We start from the raw sequence: 23,483 nt of genomic DNA on the forward strand, positions 1-23,483 counted from the left end.
TCGCTAGTGTTGTAGTAATAAGCAAATTTCCACTAGCTACCACATAGCCAATTGCCGCCCACACCTAGCAAGGATAAATAGAAAGGTGGAGCATGACATAAGTATTTTATTGATGGGTAGTGCTACTATGCCCTCTCAATTTACCCACTTGGTGTGCTCCCTGGTGTAAATTGCACTTTTCTTTCATTTTTTACTTTCTTTCAAACATTTTTTAAACATGTTTAAATATTTTTAAAAAATAAAAAATAAATACCAATACACTAATAGTCACTTCCTTAATGAGTGAGCAAAAAAAAATTAAAAAAATAAATAAATATATAAGCGGTCAAAATTATGGGGCAAAATGATGGAACATACTAGCATTATTCTTTATTGATAGGGTGCATGTGGCTACATTTTATGTGATATATTATATCTATTTTACAATAAAAATAAACTTTTTTGTGAGTTTACTATTGTAAACCCTAATATATCACATTAAACCATGTCAATTTCTAAGTTTATTTTTATAACATTTGTTTGTGGCTAAAATATTTCTCTTAGAGAAAGCCGGATATAAACTTCCTTTTACTATATATAAACAAGACTAAAATCTTGGAATCAAATGTAAAAATGAGATAAAAAAGAGGGAGTTAATCTAGTGGAAATGAAATAAGGAGGAGTGCTCCTATTTCAACCCATGCATTCACCAAATTTAATGAGAGCTACGCAGTCGAAAGTAGGGTTGTTACCTGCACCCTCCCCAGACGAGGGTTGCCCTTGCCCCGACCCTGCCCCTTGCCCTAGCATGCGCAGGAGGCAGGCAGCCCCACCCTTCTTGAGCAAGGCCTCCTGTCTAGATGCAAGGGGAAATTGACTCCCACATCTGTCTGCCCATCCCCGATGACTAGCAAACAACAACCACAAGTAATCCATAACAACAATCACAACCAACCCATATATATAAATATAAATACATATATGTATGTATGTAAACTTCCAATGATGAAATATATGATGGTCTTGAGATTTATTTAAAGTTTCTTAGTTTTAATAATAATTAAAAATATTTGAAAGTTAAATACATTACTGTTATCTGGCAAAAGTAGTTACTATTCACCATACAGTTTATGTATAAGGTAACCAAGCTAGCCAGATTGTGCATTGTATATTTCAGTTTCACAGATTTTATGAAAAAGATGTTCAAGGTGTCGACCATCTTCTTCACAATTAATGAGATTCTTTAATATAATAATTTGACTTTCTTTTAATGAAAGACGACAGTCTAATTTTATTAAAACTTATTAACGATGAAGTGAGACGTGTCAGATTGTCATAAGTATTAAAAATAAGGCTAGATACAATTAGGGTTGAAAACCAAAGGTATCGGTGCGAAACGCGGTTTCGCATCAACAAGAAGAAAATGTCCAAATCTCAACTGAAACCGGCTAGTGAAGGGTGAGAAAATTGTCAACGTCGGTCTTGGCGTAAATCCGGTTAGTTCACCGATGTTGTTAGTGATGCGATGAGAGAGAGAGAATAGAGAGAACGTCAACGACTGCACCACTGCCACATCAATGACATGATGAGAGAGGGAGGTGCGATAACGTCAGGATGTGCGTGTGCGTGTGCGTGTGTGTGTGAAAGAGAGAGTGTGAGGAGTAAGAAAGTGAGTGAAAGAAAGAAATGAGATTGGAAGAAGAATAGGGAGGGGAGGGTTTATTCAAACCCTAATTCCGAACAATGTCATTTGGTGTTGTTTCATTTTAATTTTTTTTCTAAACGGTACGTGTAAAATTACGTCGTTTCGTCGTTTTACTTAATATATTTAAAATATATATTATATTGGTCATTTTATCGGTGATCAGAACTTAGTTCAAATTGGGACCAAACTGGTTGACGTTGGTTTCATCAAATTCTCACCGCCTACCGACGGATTCCCTCCGATTACAGCAGGTTTCTAATTCCAATAGTTGAGTTATATCGGTTTCTATACACCTCTAAATATGGTAGTAGAGTGCAGTAATTTTGTTTCTTAAAAAAATTAAAATTTATTATTAAAAATTATTATTTTTATTTATATATCATATTTATTTATTTTTTTAAAATAATCGTGTCATACTTACGCAATTATGACTTTACATATTACTTACGCAATTATGACTTTACATATCACTTCATTTTTTTAAAGTATGTTACAGTTGCACGTACCAAATTTAAGTACAGCCCTTCTAACTCTAGAAAGAACTTCTACCTATTACTGTTTACAAAGAAAATCTCAAGTTTCAGCCAAGAAATAAAAGCAGGCAAGTGGGTGAAGTCAACATCAGAAACGTCGCAGTAGACGTTCTTTCTCGTGGACTGCTGGCTACTGCTCTCTCCGTTCTCCATTAACACGCGTGGAAGACACTCCATGCATGCAGAGCAGTAACGCACAAAACTGCATTTTCACCGGAAGTCCAAGAAAAAGATTTAACTTTAATCACCTTTTATTTATTTGTTCTTAATTATTTACTCTTTTTTTTTTGCTTTTTCGGAGCAACAATTTATCTTCTTTTAAAAAATCGTAGAAGGTTTTTCTTTTTTTATCTTTTCTTTTTTTATTTTTTTTCCTTTTTTATTTTTTTCCCCCAGTAGTAGTAGACATTAATGAAGTTGGTGTTTTACGAACAAAATCCAAGAAGATTTCTCTGCATGATAATGGCGGAGTATATTCTTTTAACTTTCGGTTCATTGCTACATAGACACAGGCTAAAAACAAAAAAAAAAAAAAACAACTATAATATACCATAAGCAAGCAAATTAGGAAGCTCGGCTGGACAACTGAATCCCTCTTTTGTACGAAAAGAAACCTCTCTGAGTCTCTGCACTCACCATTAATGCTCTATTACAGTGTCACTTGCAGAAGAAAATCAGAGAAAGAGAGAGAGAGAATAATGTCTTGAAGTTTAAATTTCTTTCCTTTGCGCCATGCAAGAAAGAAAAAAAGAGATGTAAAGCTGTATCATGCAATGCAAAATGCTGTACTGTACGTATGTATAGTCTTTAGGCTACCAGCAGAGACGCGTGTTGTAGGGAGTCTGCTCTGATACGTTGCTTTCTCTTTCTTTCTCTTTTGTTTCTCTCTTCTCTTTTTCTTTTTTTCCTCAGTTTTATAGGGCTCAATCTCCAAGAAAAATGAGACTACTGAGAGGACACAAAAGGGTTAGTGCAGGCAGGTGAGACGCATCAATAAAGATGGTGAATGAGGGAAAGACATGGCTGTAGATGAAAGTGGTCGTGGTTGCGGTGGTCGTGACTTCCAACTCAGCCCCCCTTGCACGACACCTAGTACATCTAACCTCTGAAACTCAGACCAAAAACCCAGACTAGGTTTTTTTTTTCTTTTCATTTTACATGTTCATCTTCATCTTCAATCATTCTTTCTCCCTAGTTCCCAAACCAAGAACAGCTGTTTCATCATTCTGGTCAAAGTCAGATAAGCCCCCACTCTCTCAAAAGTGGGTCATTTTCTTGCATTTCAATTCAATCACACCAAGCAGAAAGCAAAACAAAAATAAAAAATAAAAAGAACCCTTTATTGGGAGTCATCAACCCTAAATATGGACCCTACAGTGCAGTGAAGGGACCTAAAAAGGGATCACAGCCCTTCAAATGTGTAGGGGATCTTTTGATCATGTTTTTTTATGCTACACAGGTTAATCCAGCCATGTGCAGTAAGACTCATTATGAAATTGTGGGGCTATGGAGTGAAGGGTCCACATGGATCTTCTTCCAGTTGGGTGGAGGACCTCTCAGTCATGGTCCCCGCAACCTACAAACAGTCTTAGCTTAATGATCATGTTTATCCCGTAATTATAGCACAACTTAACAGAAAAAAGAATTTTTCATTATTGATATTGTAACTACTTGTGAGGGTATGAACATGATGATGAAGAGTGTGGAGTTGACTTTCAGGCTTGAACTGCAGCTTTTTTTCCTCGTTCACCTTTTTTTTAAGGAAAACATTGATATTTTTTTTAATAGAACTGATGCTTGATTAGGACTGGTAATGATAAACATAATTATTTTTTTATAATTTATTTTTTAAAATAAAAATATTAATATAAAATGATGTTATTTCTCATAATTATATAAATATTTATAAAAATAATTATATATTTTTCATTTTTCGTATCATATGAATTAATTAGTTATTTGACCTTGGTCATTTACTTCAAATGCAGTACTAGTATTGTTTTTAAACCCATGCAGCATGCATTGTGGGGGCCGGTATTGATATATATTTAGATATATGTGTGTTCATTTGCCTTGTAACTTGGTAACTCTTTTCATAGAATTTTGTATGTATCTCAAGAATCCAATCCCAGCTTTGGTGCTTGCATTTTAGTCAGTTAAAGAAAGATACTTTCCTTCCCTAATCAACCAAGAGTACATCTTTGATAACAACAAAGCTAAGGGGGAATCAAGTAAAGAAATTTGGACACAAACAAAGTCTTGTGCATATTATTAAGGTAAAAGACACTTGAACACAAACAAAAATCCTTGGCATTTTAGCAAGGTAAAGCACTCGGACACAAACAAAAATCCTCTCCCAACAGAGACTCTAGACCTAGGTCAATGAAATCACCAATATGAAGGATCATTTTCTTTAATGGTGGCTCCCAAAAAGAAACTCTTGAAAAGAATATCAATGCCAACGAAGTGTTTAGGGGTCGATAAATTTGGTAATAATCTAGCAGTTGACTGAATAAAATAGCTCTAAGAAGCCTAAGAGGCATGCCCTTGTTGCAAATGGATATAGGAGTAAATTATCAAAATATCATTGATCGCTGCTATTTGATCTACAAAGTAACATCCCAACTGAATTGACAACTTCCTTAACATAGAAATTTGACCTCTTCTCTCTGTCTCACTCTCTCGCCCAGTAGAAATTTGAGCCCTTCAAAACTCAAAAAGATAGCCTTAGCTACCTGTGGAGGGACTTTTCTGTTCTAACAGGCATGCATTGACCAATTGAAACCAACATACTGAAAAGAATGGTGTTTTTTTGTTTAAAGCTAACCACATTTGTGTGGACATTTCATTGTCGATGAATGATACTTTCCCACCGTTTTCGTTTTGACTTATCAAAGCCTAGAAATCCATACTCGACAGTCGACAATAGTACAACCAGCTGCCCATGACTCTCTTGAATCACAGTAACTCACCCTCAACTACTCTTTAGAATTTCTGATTGCCTGGGACCACGCTATAACTCTTATCATTTAACTAAATCAGAGAGCTAAGCTTTGTAAAAAAAAATCATGAATTTGTATTACTTTTGAGCTATTAAATTTTCAGCCCAGTAGCGTTTGTCACTTCACTTCCTATAATACAAATTCATGTAAACTGCACAATAGCTTATGTATGGTTCCCATGCGGGGGAAGAGAGTCAAAAGTAACAAAACAGGTTTAAGGTCTTATCGAAGAGAAACAAAATTTCAAACATGCTTTATGGACATATTTGGTTCTGATTAGTTGAGTAATTTCTCTATCACGGCAACTTCTTAACAAGACGGGTCCTCCGTCCTTGGACACTTGAAAAAAGCTTTATTCCCACCAACAAGCAAAGTTCAAATCCAAATAGAGATGTAAGTCAACAATCAGTAGCGTTCAATCATTTTGTGTCTTGGCATATAAAACAAACTTTTAAGTCCCAGTCAAGGATTATCTACCATGTTGACAATTTGTAGATTACACACACACATTCAGATTGGTCACTGAAAGAAAAGTGCAAGTTCTCCACCCGCCCCCCACCCCACCCCACCCCACCCCAATCCATAAGGAAAAGAAAAAATATCCAAGTAAACATATCATGACCATCTCTAGTGATCCAAGAGATCGTCAATCCCAGGACTAGCACACATTAACCACTACCACGTTTATAATGTTCACGAATGAACCTTTCTGCATGGGATGGGTACTTATCTCGAATGTATGCTTGAAGACACTTTAGATAAGAGAAGTCTATCCATCCACCATCAGTTCTTATGACAAAGAGGCATCTTGAGCTTTTAAATGTGGGATGCCGATCAACCTTCAGGAACAGAAGTTAATTAACCGGTTAGAAAGTTCGTACTGATGAATAACACAAGCTACTTTAGACATGTTTATATGAAGATCAACTTGGGAAAGGAGACAGGATCAGTTCATGTACTATTATTGTACATGCAAGTCCGCAGCTAATTCTCTCCGCATCAAATTCAATGGAACAACTGTCTGTATGGAGACCGAAAAAAGGATAGACCATTCCACTAGACTGAGGTAATAGATTGAAAAAAGTTGTCACCAGTTAAAGGTAATATACACCAATCTACACGACAACCCTGTGCTGACCAAACATCCATTAGTTCCCAGAAGCAAATTGTGCATAGGAAAATAAAACCATCAAGAGACAATTAGACAGAAGTATCCATCAATCACTTTCTCCGCTATTAATTTCCAATGAAAGAGAATAAAGAATAACAGATTATTTTTGCAAAGATTCAAAGCAAAGTGAACCCCTAGAGTCAAGGATGAAGACCCAAACTGAGATGGACGACAGAGCCTACCTGTTCCTTAATTAATCATATGGACTTGGGAATATCGTACAGTTAATTCAAGTTCTACCACCATTTTAACTGTACTAATGTGTTGATAAGGCTACTACATATACAAGTGATTTCCAAAACGAAATCTGCCTCTAGAATTTTGAGATGCTGAATGTAAAAATTACAAAGACGGGAACTGCAACGTAGATTGCTTGAAATAGCATTAGAAAAATTATGATTCATCATTTAAACAGACCAGAAAAGAACCCTCCAAATTGTTTGAAATCATGTTCATGACAAGACTGCTTTGGCAGCCATTAACAGATGAGATATCAAAGTGGTGCAACAGAGTGCAAGCACAAGCACCTAATGCATGGCAGTACTCCAAGCACTTTTGCGGTTACTTCTTATTCATGCATATGCAGCAGGACGAAAGGCACTAATCTGATTGAAGTGGTAACTATGAGAGAAGAAAAATTCTACTTATTATCCCCTACACCACATATCAACATGTGATTTTTCATTTTTACCCTTCTATTTTTCTTCTATTTAAACTCACATTAATTTTAAACACACACTAATGTGTAAATATGAGTTTAAATAGAAGGTCAACAATGACAAATCACATGGTGGTGTGTGGTGTGGGTATGATAAGTAGCATTTCTCATGAGAGAATTACACTAAACAGTTGCTTCATTTTTTTCTTTTCTGAAAAGTAGTTGTTTCAAAAATATTATGAATCTGTTTCAAGGAACATCACTTCTACCTCAAGCCTTGATGGATCACCATACATCTCAAGAGGCAAGAGACAGGTGATCTACATAGACAACAAGTGAAAATTTTTATTCAAAAAGTCCATTATGATTTCTTGGTGAGGAATAGTGGGAAAAGGGCCTATATTTACATAAAAAACCAATTATTCGTATGAATGATTGTACCTGACAAATCTGTCCTGCTTTAAAATTCATTTTCTCAAGAAGTTCAAAACTTTTGTGCTTCCCAATATTTAGGCTGAATTATATTAAAAAGCCTGTCATTTCCACTTCCTCCTTTTTTTTTTTTTTTCTTTCTTTTTCCATTTTCTTTTTAAAGTAAACGCAACAAAATAACACTGAGAAGAAATATATGCATGGAACTCCCAATACCAAATGCATTTTAGGGAGGATTTTCTTTCTTTGTTGAATCAGTTTAATGAATATTATGTTGCAGTTATGAGTTTGATTTATTTATTTATTTATGTTATGAGTTATGAACAAAGTTAATCAAATAACAAGTATGACCCATTAAATGGAAAAGCTTTTCCTCATTAAATGGTAACTCTACCAATACATGACAAACAACAACCAAATGCTTACAACAGTCACCCAATCATAACACCATTATGTCCCTCCCTGGCAATGAAAGATAGGGTTGGGTCAAGCCATCAAGTGGACAGCACATTTATGGTTTAGATTTTCATTGTTTCATTGCAAAAAGTGGATGGTTTTGATTTTATAGTATACAGATCAATGACATAATTTATTGCTTTTACTAATACTAGAGAGCAGAAATGAATGTTGTTTTTAACCAAGTTTTTAGTACATCTTCCTGATACCTTAGTTCATAATTCAATCACCTGTCTTGCCTTCCTCAGGCTATGGTTATCCAACAATGCTTGAGGGAGCCACAACTCTTTAAAAAGCCTGCCTCATGAACAAGTTGGTAACCATTCAACAACCTAAGCTTAGATGGATATACTTAAAACTCTGTGACATTATGTAAATTAAAGCTTACCATAATAGAGTCAAGTCCACAACCAATTTTATCTTCAGAATGTGGATGATAAGCAAGAAGCTTATCTACCACAGCTTTCTTATCTTCGGCTGTTAGAAGTTCCCCATCTATATACCTAGCAACAGCAAAGCAGTCATAGGGTCAGAGCAAATTTCATACACAGACCAGAGACTTAAGCATTGAAATTCAAAATGTGGCTTTTACAGCAGAAACGGAAATTCGCATGAGGCAAGGATAATTGACAGGACAACAACATATCTAATGTTGCACTCTGGCATGGTCAGCATTTCTTAGTTTCTGCATTATCAGTTTTCATGTCTTGATAGTTGCAACCTTATATGCATTTTGAATTACTATCAACAAAATTTAGACACAAAGGTAATACTTAGACTGAAAATTTTTTGTTCCCATACACAGTTTTGAAAATGGAAAGAAGAAAAGAAAAGAAAAGACTGTCAATCAAATTTAAGATGGTTTTATTTTTGGTAAGTTAAGATGGTTTTTTTTTTGGCAAGTTAAGATGGTTAATCATGGATTCTTATTGGTTAGGAGGATGTAGCCTTGAAGCAAAACTACCTTAGGGCCAAGGTGGAACTAACATCATGTACCCAGAATGAAGGTTTTGAAGACAAATTGCAAGGTGGTGTTGCACTACACCCTGTCAAAAACTCCAACACTGCATGCAAAAGTTATTGAAAATCTTAATTTTGTACTTCTGAAGATGGGAGAACCAGGATTTTAATACCAGGAGGCAAAACAGTTTAAAATACAAATGGACCTCTTACAAAGGTAAAATGAAGAGATCATTTACGTTATGGATTCTGCCCCCAATGAATTGGACACAAGGTGTGACCCAATTGTGCCAATAGACTCGCCGCTTGCTCTGCTTAGTTGCAGAGACATGCATAACTTAAGAGGGCCATGCTCTTGCAATTAGATAGTTGAAACTATGGGCAGGATCTCAAAATCATTAAGCATTAATAATAGAATATTGTGCCGGAATCAGTGACTTGGCAGTATTCAAGTTCATAATTTTGCAACTTTAGCCGTAGCTTAGATGAGCATAACATCCCAACCTCCGCTGAAGGGGGACTGTAGTTCTGCCCTTCCACATTAGCTTTTAGTTTCTTGCCACTAATTCCAGGACTCTATGATTCAAATCAATTTCAAAACTTTTTTTTATAAGTAATCAAAGATTTTATTAAAATAAAAGTAAAATACATAGCCTAAGGTACACTAGAAGTATACAAAAAGAACACCTCATATAAAAATAGGAAAACAGACGAGAGATCATGGAAAGTCAGTCTATTAAAATGCATAAAAGCTGTTCAAAGGAACAAAATTTTGATAAATAGTTTTGAACTCCCCCCTCATCCACTTGTGATCCTCAAAATTTCTATCATTTATTTACCTCCAAATACACCACGATGGACAAATATAGACCACCTTCCAAACTGCAATTTGTGAACTGCTATATAGTCCCCTCGAATTGGCAAAAATGTCTACTTTCTTATAGGCAGAATCGACGCCAACACAACTCAACTAGAAAGGTAATTCCATGAGGTACCAGCATCTTACAATGGAGTAAAGGTTGATCACAAATTATTCACTTTTCGTGCACATACAGCACCAATTGTCACAATAATATGATATTTCCTTAAGTTTTCCATGATAAGGATCTTCTCTAACAAGGCTGTCCAAGCTATAAAAATAAAAATAAAAAAGCTACCCTCAGTGGCACCTTGTTTGTCAAATATTCCTCCAAGGGAAGTGGTTACTATCTTAAGGCATAAGGTCTTATAGACATATTGGACAATGAACTTCCTTTTCTTGTTATAGGCATAAAGAATTTATTTGGATCTCCAAAACTATATCAAGCCATCAAACTCCCGGTGATGAGCTGCTTTGGAAAAAAGTGACTTTCCCTTGAGGTAGCCCCTTGAAAAATCAAATAAATCTGCCACTAAAGCCTAATATGCATGCACAATGCTATACGTTTCTGGGAAGGCCCTACACCTCGAGTTTAATATGACCAGAAAACACTCCCTCATCCTCTCTTGATAGCTTTCCATAACCTTACCTCTTGCAGCCCATGTACCTCATTAGAATACAGCCCACCCCAAGCACAGTCAAATTTAAAACCCACCACAGCTTTCCACAAGGTTTTCCTCTTATGTTGGTAACACCAAAGCCATTTCCCCAGATGGGCACCATTAAACAAAAGCAAATTTCAAACTCTAAAACCGCTCATTAAAAATTGGAGAGCACATGTTTACTTGGTAAAATTTGAACTCTTCACGTAGCCCTCTCCATGAAAAGTCCCGTTGTAGCTTCTCTATTAGATTGGCCACACTAATGGGGAAAAAATACAAAGAAAGAAATAACAGGCAAATTATTTAAGTTACTCCAAAGTGATCTTAGCACCTTTGGAAAAATAGATCCTCTTCCAACCAACCAATTGGCGCTCAATCATCTCAATTCCACTATAGATTTGCCCTTGAAAAAGGTGCCTAAAGGGAGACCAATGGCCAAGATATTTCATATGCAAGGAAGAAACCTTGCACCCCTTTTATTTTCTTCCCAAAATTGCATTTCCAATAAAATAATAATAAGAACTCCCAATTAACATGATATAGGCCTTCTCCATTTTAAAGAAACTCCCAATTAAATTTCCAGGCTCACCTAAGCTTAGCCTACTATCTGGGAGGCAGAAATCAAGAGCCCTATGGTTAAAAGAGGGCGATAGGCGTACAGAGTTAATATAATACATGGATAAATTGAGCAAATTTGATAAGACACAGATCCCAAATACCATTAAAAAATAAATCCTGCAAACTATTTAAAAGATAAGATTGAAGTTTTCTTCGTCTTCTTCTTCTCTCTCTCTCTCTCTCGATAAGTAAAATAAATTTTATTAGAACAAGTGAATAGGTGTATACAACAAGCATACAAAAGAGAACACCTAGTAGACTAGTTACAAGTTAGGAGACAGAAATAAATGAGTGAAAATCATGAAAGCTAATCCCATTGAAAATAGTAGCACGAGCCCATAGGAATAAAGTTTGAAAAAGAAACGGATAGGATCCAAAGAGCGTTCTTGGCCTTCAAAACTCTCGCCATTCTTCTCTTGCGAGTGGTCTCAAATCTCAATCAACTATAAGTTAGAAGTTCAAGTACTTTTCAAAGTTAAACTCAAAGATTATATCATATCCACATTATCAATAGTTTATAGTTTAAATTCCTATGTTAATTAGAAATTCAAATTAAGCACACGCCCATAGGAATAAAGTATGGAAAAGTAAACGCCTAAGATCCAAAGAGTGTTCCTGGCCTTCAAAACTCTGGCCATTCTTCTCTTGCAAGAGGTCTCAAATCTCAATCAACTATAACTTAGAAGTTCAAGTACTTTTCAGAGTTAAACTCAAAGATTATATCATATCCGCACTTATCAATAGTTTGTTTAAATTCCAATGTTAATTAGAAATTCAACTAAAACTATCATGATCTGAACTATTAGAGTTTCAAGCCAACATATGGGAACTTAATCCGGGCTCTTAGATGGTTACAACTTGAGTTATTGCATGGGGTTCAGAATGTATAAGGTTCACTTTTGATAGTAAGAGCCAAACTTTTTCCGATTTCAGAACATGTATGGCAGTTCATTTAATGTATTTGCATGCCTTACTAACTTCTACTGATATTGATCTTTTGAAGCAATACATTCTTCTGTTAAAATGTATACAGCACGTGGTATGCTACTGTAAAGCAACTTGAAATTGACAACTAAATTCCATTTATTTATCAGTGACGTCTGAGGGGGATACTTAATGCTCAAAGATCACTTTTTTTTAAGCAAAGATACCAAATTTTATTATAGAACGGTAGCAGCACAACCCAATTACATTGAGAGTATAAGAAGGATAACACCTATGAAGGAAATGAAAGAGAACGAATATTCAGAAGATCTACAAAAGAAGAAAAGGGAATGTTGTTGTGGGCAGTTGTCCAATCAGACAGAAATTTGAGCATATTTAACTCCAACAAAGTTGCGAGCATTACATTTATATTGCTAACAACTACTCCACGTTAAGCACAGAGGACCTATCCTGCGTACCTCTATACTAAAGCTACTTGCCGGCTTACCACACCAAGCCAACAATAACTCCACCACTCGTTGTAGCATCACTAATTTAGCTAGCATATTGTCATAATTTTTGGTACCAATCACGTCCATTAAACAAGATGCTTAGAGATTACGAACCATATAATCTATAAGTTGTTCAATTTTTTATAATACACCGAACCCAGGAACCAATTGATAAGAAATTTGGTGTGATCTGTAAACGTGGAGAGTGATCTAACAATAGGATGAACAAAATATTGATCTAATGCAAAGGGGGTGTAATTTTAAAAAAATTGGGCCCAGCGTGGCTTGGCCTTATGCGTATTTTTGTACGTGCATGCGTGCTTGTGTGAAGACCATCAGAACAGTGCCTCCAATATCGAACTTACAGAGAAGTTACAAACTCATACCTCACAACCCAGCAACCAACTGCAGAAAAATGGGAGGGAAAAAGAAGAGAAACTCATTGTCGAAGCCTAATCCGCAGAGCCTATACAAATGATTGACAAGATTACAGCAATTTTAAAATGTAACGGCCATATCCCAAAATTAAATAATTAACTGATAGATAGATCGATACAGAACTGGAGCTGATCATAACGATTGTCCTTGTCAGTCGTGATTGCTGCATGATGATTCATACCAAGTTTGCCAAACACTCTCTCCCACTACCAAGGTAAGTACAAGTCTAAGTGCTAACACTGGCCAAATACAAGGAGCGCTGGTCCTACAAAGTTCAAACGAGGGATGGAAAAGAAGATAGCAGCATAATTTAATGCTTCGTTTACTTGCCGCAAAGCAGGGATATCGCAGAAAGGAAAAACAAAACGTTAAAAACTGTATTTCCTATTATTTAACTCAGAGCTAAGCAGTTAAATTGAAGTCAGGTATATCCTATGGCAATAACAGTTCTCACTTAGACCCTTGGTATAAGTCATAGGCTTCATTTGAATGCTAAGAATATTTTAAATGATCTCAATTTATCTGTAATTAATAATAAATTTGGATGTTTGAGTGAGTATTGTAAGTCTGAGATGTATTTAGATGGATTTGGATGTATGAAATAGTTTAGATACGTTTTGCATTTTTATGAAAATTAAAAAAGTAGTAAATTTATTCAATAATTTATTTGTTGTTGTTGTGATAGAATAATTATTTGATTGATATGTTTTACAAATAAAATTCCCATCAATTAAGGTGCTGAGTTAAGCGAAATAAGTTATTGTATTTAGATGGAGAGAATCTCATGTGATTGAGAGTCTCTCTGTCTTACCGTACAAACGCAACCTTAGTTCAGTCTCTTTTCCTACATTTTCTCCTCAACCAAACGCAATAACAGAAAAGATTACAGTACCAAGTTTTCGGGCGTATTTGCGGGCAAGCAGAGAGAGAGAGAGAGAGAGACCTGTCGGAGTGGAGAATATCTTTGGCAAGATAAGTAATGGGCTCGATGTCTCTGAGGATCTCGACTTTCCACTTGCGGTAGTCGGTGTCCTCGCACCGAGGGTTCTTGGGAAGGTCCCCGGCGCTCCAGTCTGCGGTGGCACTGTCCGTAGGAGATAAATTCTCGTCGGACCTAGTCGGTGCGGCAGCGGTGCACCAGAGACGGCGAGGAATCGCGAATAAACTGCCGGATATCCGGTGCTGGTCCTGGTGCTGGTGGTGGAGTCGGAGGCGGAGGTATGGAATGCCCCTTAGAAGCAGAGGAGCTGCCATAGAATGCTGGCGATAGCAATGTGCTTGTTGCTTGTTGGCAAGCTGGAATGGAAGAGAGGTTTCCACTCGATTTTCAAAGTAATCCAAAGATTAAGCAATTTACAACAATCAACGTGACAACGACGCCTCATCCGTTAGATTTTTAGGGACAAAATAGACCACGTGATAATAAGTACACATGTCAGCTATAAAAGGTGAAAATATAATAATTATTTTATAAAATTAAATCAATGTGATTTGATGTGTTATTATATATTATAAAATTAATTTTTTTTATAAAATAAATTTAATATATGTTATGAAATAATATTAATTTATAAATTTACTTTTTTTTTTAAATATTTTTATCATCATAACACTTTTCTAAAAATATTATTTACAAATCAGTTTAGATTATTTATTTCCGTACCATCAACATGCATGAATTTATTTATTTAAGAAATTAAGAATTTTGAATGTTATTAATCAAATCTTGTTATAGTGTCAATAATGTTAGCTATCTAAGAGCATTAGCATTGATTTTTTTTTTTTTATGCATATTCAAAATAACAATTTTTTAAAATTGATTTTACATATAAAGAAAAATTTCCACATTAGATTATGTATTTTTAAACCAAATAACAATAAAATATTTTTATTTTTTATTTTTTCTTAAAATTAATATTTTTATATATTTTACAATTAACACACAATGTGCTCAAAAATACAAATTCCAAATATCTAAATATTATCAATTTTATATATCAAAATGACTACTTTTATCAATAAATATTAATATATACTAAAAAAACATTTTGTATCATTAACTTAATATAAACTTAATATATCAAAATTATATTAATACAAATTTTACAAAATTGATTTTAATGGTTAGGAGAGAAAAAAATAGTAAAATAATATTTGAAGAGTGAATTGTGATTCTTCAAACTTGAATAAATACTATTCATAATTATGTAAAATTTTGAAGATACATAATTCAATATGGACCAATTTAAAATGATATTATATAAATATGAAAATGAATAAGCCATTACCAATGCTCTAAGCGATTTAAATAGTGTATCACTAAATTAATTTGCAAATAGCATAAATCAATACCAAAAACTGGCACAAGGTTTATTAAAAAAATCATAATAAGAAAGAAATTGAAGAGGAGAGATCTAATATGTACCCTTGCTGCCACATGGCTTACTCTTTCGTTAAAATTAAGGGATTCTACAAAATTCAGTGAAACCGACCATCGCTAATCGAACTTGGTCTCTGAAGTTCGAAACCGATCAAAACCGATAGAAAACTGGTGGGCTAATAATAGAAAATATTAGAAATCGACGTCAGCCGATTTGGTTTTAATTTGAACTAGATTCAAACTAACAAACCGACTGATATGATATATATATTATTTTATTCTTATATAAAACAACATAGTTTTACTTAATTAAGTTAAACGATGCCGTTTTATAACTTAGCTTTAGAAACAGATAATAAGAAACAATATCATTTGGTTTAATATACCAAATGGTGCCGTTTTAGGTTAGGATTTCAACTCAAACCCTTGAGCCCTTCCTTCCCCTCCTCCATTTTTTCCTCAAGCACCGTTTAATCTCTCTCTTTAATTCTCTCTCTCATATTCTCTCATCTCACTCTTAGATATCCCTGCGCCTCACTTGTAATTGTTTGTTCTCCCCCCTCTCTCATCTCTCACCTATCTCTTGACTCTCAATTCTCCCTCTCTCTCTCTCTCTCTCTCTCTCTCTCTCAAATCGTCGGCCCCATTGTTTCTCCAATGCCGTTACTCTCTCCCTCCAATCATAAAGTAGCCCAAAAAGGTCTCACACTCTCGCCACTCAGCATTATTTTAATTTTAATTTTTTTTTCTAATGCTTTTTTTGATGTTTGAGGTTCGAGAAAGTAGATGATGTTATTGTGAAACTTGTTGATGGGGCTTTGAAGAAACTGATAAGAAAACTTATGAACCAATTGGAATCGGTCGAAACTACATCGACCAATTTTATCCCCCTTAATTGGCCAATTTGGCTAATTTTAAAATATACAAAAACTGGTCAATTCAGTTTCGATTAGGTCGAAACTGAACTAACCAGGAATTTTAGCCTTTGTTAAAAGTCTAACTAGACTTAATTGCAAATTTAGATTAGTTTGTAAATGATGAAATCGAGCACCTTTTTCTGGATTGCTCCTATGCTAGAATCTTATAAAAAGAATCATTAGCCCTTCAACATCCAAGCCTTTGCTTCAAATCCCATAAGAGATTGGATCAAGAAGATTCGTAATGCCTCAGCTATTTCTATGAACATGATATGCCTTCTCCGTAACAAATTCTATCATGGGCTGGATCCTCCTACTATCGTTGAACCATTGATATTGTCACTCAAGTTAAACTCACCTGCAATGAAGACAAGGAAACAAGAAGATATTTGCAAGTCTAAAGTATGCAATTTTTGTGTACTCCATTTGAAAATAATGGATAAATCTATGACTCACATGAAAAAAAAAAATTAATAATGGTTCTCGTTTTCATTTTTTTCAAATAAAATATGCGAGAAACTGCACACTTCAAAACAATATGTAGCATAAAGTAGTTAACTTTTTCTAGAGCAAATTGTCACTACTTCTATTAATAAAATATCAATCATTACAAAATTTATCTTTTAAAACCACATTCATAATTAGCATAAGACACTCCTCCATCCAGATGTGCTCCGATGGTAGTTAAACAGCAAGTTTAGCGAAGAGATGTGCAGTCATATTGGTCTCCCTATAATTGAAGAGAACCTTCCAACCCAATCTGTTCTTCGACATAGCCTGAATGTCATGAATCATAGGACTTCCTTCAATCCATCTATCATATTGGTTGTTGGTAACCTTAGCAATCTCCTGACAATATCCTTCAAAAATTACCTTTGAGAAGCCAAGATCAAATTATAGATTCATGGCTCTTCTTAATGCCCTTGCCTCAGTAATTACAGGTTGTAGAGTAGCATTTATAATGCAGCACAAAGAAGTTTGAACATCTCCTTCAAAATCTCGAATAATCACTCTTAGACCTGTAATATTAGCCTTAGCATCTTTTGTAGCATCCCAATTAACCTTCATGTGTTGCTCATCTGGCTTACTCCATTTCCTCAGTTCGCTCTTTGTCCTAGTTGTTTGATTGGAATGGTTTGTGTTACCATGTTGTTGAGCAAATTGGTAGTCTTCCAAATTCTTGATAGCTTTCTTGATAACCAGCTCTGGCCTTTCAAACTTCTTGTAAAAAATGAAATCATTCCTTCTATTCCAAAGATTTCCTAAGATAAGATTTCCTAAGATAATAGCAACCCATCCTAACTCTTTATGCTTCAAATTTTCACACAATCTCTTCCAAAGTTCCCAGACATTAGTTTTTGCACTTGACCATTTTTTAAGGGGGCTAGACTCCTCACCCTAAACATCACTTGCAGCAGGGCAAGACCATAGGGTATGGATGTCTAATTCCTCTTCCTTTTCACAAATAGAACACCAAGGCCTTCAACCATCTTTATTTCAAATAAGTTTTGTCTTGTAGGAAGTAAGTCATGATAGGCTCTCAAAAAAAAAAAAAGTTTCAATGATCATGGCACATTTAATTTCCAAAAAGACTTCCATGCTAAGTCCTCAACTGGTCCTGCTGAGGTTTCACCTTGTAATCTCTTAATTCTGTCCATTTCTAAATGATAAGTTGTTTTCACACTGAACATACCATCTTTTGAGGGCCTCCATATATATCATCTTATCCTTAGCCCCTAGTCTGCTTAGGGGTATGCTACTGATTATCTCAGCTTCATTTTGGTGAAAGATCTGATAAATAAGATTTCTATTCCAATCACCAGTGTCTTCATCCACCAACTCTTGGACCATAGCCTCGTTGTTAAGAACATTGGTAAGAGACTAAATCATGTAAGAAACTGGTGAAGGAATCCATTTATCCTCCCAGATTTTAACTTTTGATCCATTCCCTACCCTCCAAAACAATCACCCTTTGATTAAGTCCACAGTAGATCTAGTGGGTCTCCAAATAAAACATGGTTAAGACCCAAGTTATGCTTCCAAAATCTTACTATCTTTAAAATATTTTTTCTGCATGATTTGTGAGACAAGAGAATTAGGTTGTTATAGCAGTCTCCAAATTTGTTTTGCTAATAGAGCCTTGTTAAAAGACTCTATTTCTCTAAATCCCAATCCACCCTTTGATTTTGACTCTCCTATTTTAGATCATTTCCTCTACTAGATTTTTCTATCATTATACTTATGACTCCTCCAAAACCTTGACATAAGAGAGGCCATTTCTTTGCAAAGTTTTCGATGAAGCATGAATACACTCATTGAGTAGGTTGCAATTGCCTGTATTACTGCTTTCAGAATAACTTCCTTCACTACTTGAGAAAGGAAGCTATTTTTTCCAACTATTGATCTTCCTCCAGATCCTGTCCTTGAAAATTCAAAAGGACTTGTATTTAGATCTTCCCACAAAGGAGGGTAAACCCAAATATCTCTAATAATTTTTGCTAACAAAAGCTCCAACCACTCTTTGAATCTGGTTTTTGACTTTTGTACTAGTATTTGAGTTTAACATAATTGAATTTTTTTGTTTATTCAAACATTGACTAGAGGCATGTTCATACTTATTCAAAATAGTTTGAACTTTCTGCCACTTTGTCAATAGGACTCTACAAAAGAAGAATGCTATCATCAGCAAATAAGAGGTGATTCATTGACTGACAACCCCTTGCTACTTTCACTCCTTTGATAGCTCCTGAATCTTCAGCTGCCGTCAACATTAAACTTAAGCTCTCAACACATATGATGAACAAGTAAAGGGAGATTGGAACTCCCTACCTAATTCCACATGTGGACTTGAAAATGGTACTAGCCTAACCATTGATTAATACTGCATAAGTCACTGAGGACACACAAGCCATAATGAGGGAAGTCCATTTCTCACAGAAACCAACTTGTCTCATAATTCCTTCTAGAAAACTCCACTCTATATGATATACCTTAGACATATCAAACTTCAAAGCCATACTTCCAGTTTTCCCTATTTGTCTAGTCTTCATGAAATGTAATACTTCATAGGCTACCATAACATTGTCAGTAATAAATTTTCGTGGGATAAAAGCACTTTGACTTTTGAGATGATATGAGGAAAAACCTTTTTCAACCTATTAGCAAGAGCTTTAGACACTATTTTACAAAAGATATTATAAAAGGCTTATTGGTCTAAACTCACTAGAATAGTAGTAGGATTTTTTATTTTTAGGATCAAAGTAATATATATAAAATTAATACAAGTATCAAAATCTCCCCCGTTAAGAGATTTTAAGGTAGCAGAGCATACCTCTTCTCCCACAATGTGTCAATAGGACTGATAGAAGTAAGCATTGAAACCATCAGGGCCTAAAGACTTTAAGGGTGCCATTTGTTGTAAAGTCTCTTTAATCCCTTCAGTTGTGAAAGGTTGCCGCAAATCTTCATTCATCTCAAATGTGAGTCAAGGTCTAACGTCTTTAATACAATCCTCAACTGTTGCTAATGAAGGTTTGATTGAACTAAACAACTCACTATAAAACTGCTTGAACACCATTTCGATCTCCCAAGGTTCCGTGACCAAACTGCCTTGAGCATCTTTAATAGACTTGATCCAAGTTTTCTACCTTTGTTGAGTAGCACATGAACGGAAAATTTTTGTGTTCTTGTCACTTGAGTGGTACTAGTTCCTTTTTGCTTGTTGTTTCCACTTCATATCTTCTTGCTCAAGTATCAAACCCAACTCCTTAGGTTAGGTATGGATGGTGATATGAGAATTTTTTATTTTAGATAAAAGTTTAAAATATTATTTTTTAATATTATTATTGTTTTGAAATTTGAAATTGGAAAAAGTTCAATTGTTTAATATATTTTGTGTTAAAATTTAAAAAAAAAATTGTAATGATGAGATGAGATGATATGTGAATTTTGTATCTTATCCCATTTGCCAAACCTGCCCTAGACTATGCAGGCTTCGAGCCTCCCATCTCTCTAGAGAACAAATTCGAAAACACCTTAAGAGGGGGGTGGGGAGCCTCGGCTCCTCCCTCCCTCCCATCGTCTCCGTCTGCTTGTTTTGTTTATGTCTTTTAGTTTTCTTCAAATAAGGCTTAAGGGGCTGTTTAATGGTGGCTTAAGGTTTTTTTGGTGCCTCTCGCGTAGTGACTCCGGAGCATTTGTTGGTTATGTGTAGCTGTGTTGGCCTCCGGAGCAGGTAAGGGGGTTGAGGCTCGGATGTGCTGGGAGCAGAGCCCTGTTTTTTCAATCAAAACAGAGGCCGACTAGTTCTAGAGATATACCCCAGTGGTCCGATTCAAACCCTCCACCACGGAGGAGAAGGGCGGCATGAGCAGACCGGCATGAGCGAGAAAGCAGAGCCAAGCCGAAGAGGTGATCTGTGTTTTGTACGGTGCCAGAGGGCGCACATCAGACTGGAACGGGTTGAGGGGATGCTCTGTGCGGACGATCTGTCTCTGTGCGGACGCTCAAGCACTTGTATTTTGGTGGAGGGGACCTCGCGGTGGAAGACGCAGGGGATGAAGATGAAGGGCAGCGGCTCTTAGACGAAAACGATGAAACCCTAACGGCAAAGGCCGGGGCAAACCTTCACGGGTTTGGGGGAGAAACAGGTCGGCGGGGGAAGATGCAGAATATGGTGGGGAAACCCTAACGGGTTTGGGCCCCCACAAGCTTTCAATATGGGCTTTTATCTCGGACTGGGCTTTATGTTTTTACAGCCCATAAGCCAGTTTTTTGTATTTGTTAGTTTAGCTTAGTTTTATTAGTAAAAATAAACTTGAGTCCCACTCCTCTTTTGGAGGAGGAATGTGGGTGTTAGTCCTACTTCTCCTTTGGAGGAATGTAGGTGTTTGTACTCTTCCTCCTTGGGAGGAGAGAGTGTGGTGGTACTCCTCCTCCTTGGGAGGATGGAGCGGGGGTGTACCTTTCTTCTTTAGAAGAAAGGTCGTTTAGCTTTGTTTTGACAGAGTGCTTTCTCCTCTAACTGTTGTTAGGAGAGAAGGTGTAGAAGTTTAGACAATGTCCGTCACAAAGAAATTTGTTGACGGGGAAGCTCCTGAGCAGTTGCGTTAGTTGACTTATAATTTGGTTCTCCTGTATTATTAAGTCACAGTTGTAACTTCGTTTTATTAATGAATGCAGTGAAGCATTTCCCATAAAAAAAAACCTGCCCTAGACAATTTCTTTATAGCTGCTGCATTATGAGGACCTTCATCTAGTTGCATGTGTTTTAGAATGTTGGTCTTTTATTCAATTTCCTTATTAGTATCAATTCTTTTCTTTGAACTCCATTTTAGTTATGCTCCACTACATGTCTGTAATTTTTTTTGTAACTATTTGCTAATGAGTCTGGGAATTATTAAACTTTGACCAGGCTTCCTTAATAACCTGCTCTCATTCCGTTTCTATCATCCACTTTGCCTTAAATTTAAAGATCTTCCTTTTAAAGTCATTTTTAGGAGTACCCCCTTAGCTATCAACATGATAGGGTTATGATTTGATCTTTTTGAAGTTAGAATTTCAACTTTACTCATTCTGAAAGTCTCTAACCACCCTTGGTTGGCCATAACTCTATCCAGTCTCTCTTTGATAAAAGAGTCATCTTCATGTCTATTACTCCAAGTATACTCGTTTCCTATCCACCCCAAATCATATAGGTCATTTGATTCCAAAGCCCTTCTAAAATCATCCATTTGTTTCTTAGGTCTTGGTCGACCTCCTCTCTTTTCATCCTGAGCTATAATTTCATTGAAGTCACCCATAACATACTAAGGTTGTCTCTGATATGTGCAAATACTTGACAATAAATTTCATGAATACCTTCTCTTAATAGTTTCAGGTAATCCATAGAAACCAGTAAAAATCCAATTTAGTTTCCTCTTGGCTAAATAAAGACTAACATGTATATGGTGCCTTGAATAATTCATAACTTTAACTTCTTCATCACTTCCAAAACAAAGCTACTCCTCCCTTCCTACCAATATGATCAATTGCAAATAATCAATAAAATCCAATTTCCTCTTCACATTCTCCATGACTTACGACCTCATCTTAATTTCAATAAGAAACACTATTATGGACTTATTATCTTTTACTAAAAGGTAGGGGTCTTGAACTGTCTAGGGATTCTCAAGTCCCCGACAATAACCCCTGGATAGTTCTAGTTTAGTATTGCATTTCATTGGATTCGTCACGAAACAGAAAACAAGTTTGACCCTTCTTCCCCACTCCATGCTCTAACACAATACCCTCCTGGCCAAAACTTTTATGTTTTTTTATCAGAGAGTATAAGAGAATGCGAAATACCTTAAGTTCTCACACTCCTTTTCTAGCTTCTTTGAGTCCTCTGTTCTCCTCCATTTTTATGCTCTATCTTCTCCTACAGATTAGCTTCAGAAACAACATTCACGTTGTTTTTGTCAAGCCCTATGGGCTTCTCAACTGGTATGGGCCTCAGCCTTTCTAAATATTAAACTCGCCCGTTACTTGCTGTGGCATGTCCATTTCAATAGGAGCATTAGCATCTAAATCAAGAAGCCCAAAATCTAGGATTCCCTTTAAATTCTTTCCATCCATTATTTTCTTAAGTATCCATTGCCCAGTACTTTCTTCCTCTAAATCCTGAATTGCCGCCATTTCCTCCATCTTCTTTCCATTTTCATTAACTTCTCCACGTTTTTTGCTATATATATTCTACTTTCCAAAAAAAAAAAAAAAAAACCATTAGTCTTGTCTTCGCCATCCCTTCTCGAAGATTGCTTGGAATTGGACCCTTCACCAGCCAATGAGAAATTTTTATGGTCTTTCTTCTCTTTGTCATTGCCAACGAAGCTACCTTCCACCGTTCCTCGGGTGTTGATATAAACTCTTAACCAAGAATTGAATTACTCTTTTTTATCAAACATTTTCACTCAAACTGACATACAACCTTGAGGCCCATGGACAATACAACCATACTTAAAACAAAACTTCACAAGCTTTTCATATTTTAGAGGGATCCAAACTCTGTTGCCCAACAAGTTGATAGATTTTCCTCTAGAAATAGGCTTCTATAAAAAATAAAAATAAAAATAAAAATTCAATTCTAATATGTAGAAAATTCCCCCATCTAGTGTCGTCTTCCTTAGCATTGACTTTCTTAACATCTCCAATTGTCTAACCGATTTGCTTACTTATGTCAACATTCATGCAGGCTAATGGTAAGAGGTGAAGTTGGATCCAAACAATTTCATAATAGA

The 23,483-nt window shown here is 35.7% G+C and overlaps 1 protein-coding gene across 1 annotated transcript; it reads right to left on the reverse strand.

Moving 5' to 3' along the window:
• Nucleotides 1-5,628: 5,628 nt before the first annotated feature.
• Nucleotides 5,629-14,254, reverse strand: LOC122296503 (protein DCL homolog, chloroplastic-like). The gene is made up of 3 exons (XM_043106271.1): nt 13,853-14,254; nt 8,325-8,439; nt 5,629-6,058 (listed from the first exon to the last, which is right to left on the reverse strand). The coding sequence occupies exons 1-3, from the start codon at nt 14,161-14,163 to the stop codon at nt 5,888-5,890; spliced, it is 597 nt and encodes a 198-aa protein (XP_042962205.1). The 5' UTR covers nt 14,164-14,254; the 3' UTR covers nt 5,629-5,887.
• Nucleotides 14,255-23,483: the final 9,229 nt, after the last annotated feature.

The sequence above is a fragment of the Carya illinoinensis genome, chromosome 15, assembly GCF_018687715.1.
Source record: "Carya illinoinensis cultivar Pawnee chromosome 15, C.illinoinensisPawnee_v1, whole genome shotgun sequence".
Classification (NCBI taxonomy): domain Eukaryota; kingdom Viridiplantae; phylum Streptophyta; class Magnoliopsida; order Fagales; family Juglandaceae; genus Carya; species Carya illinoinensis.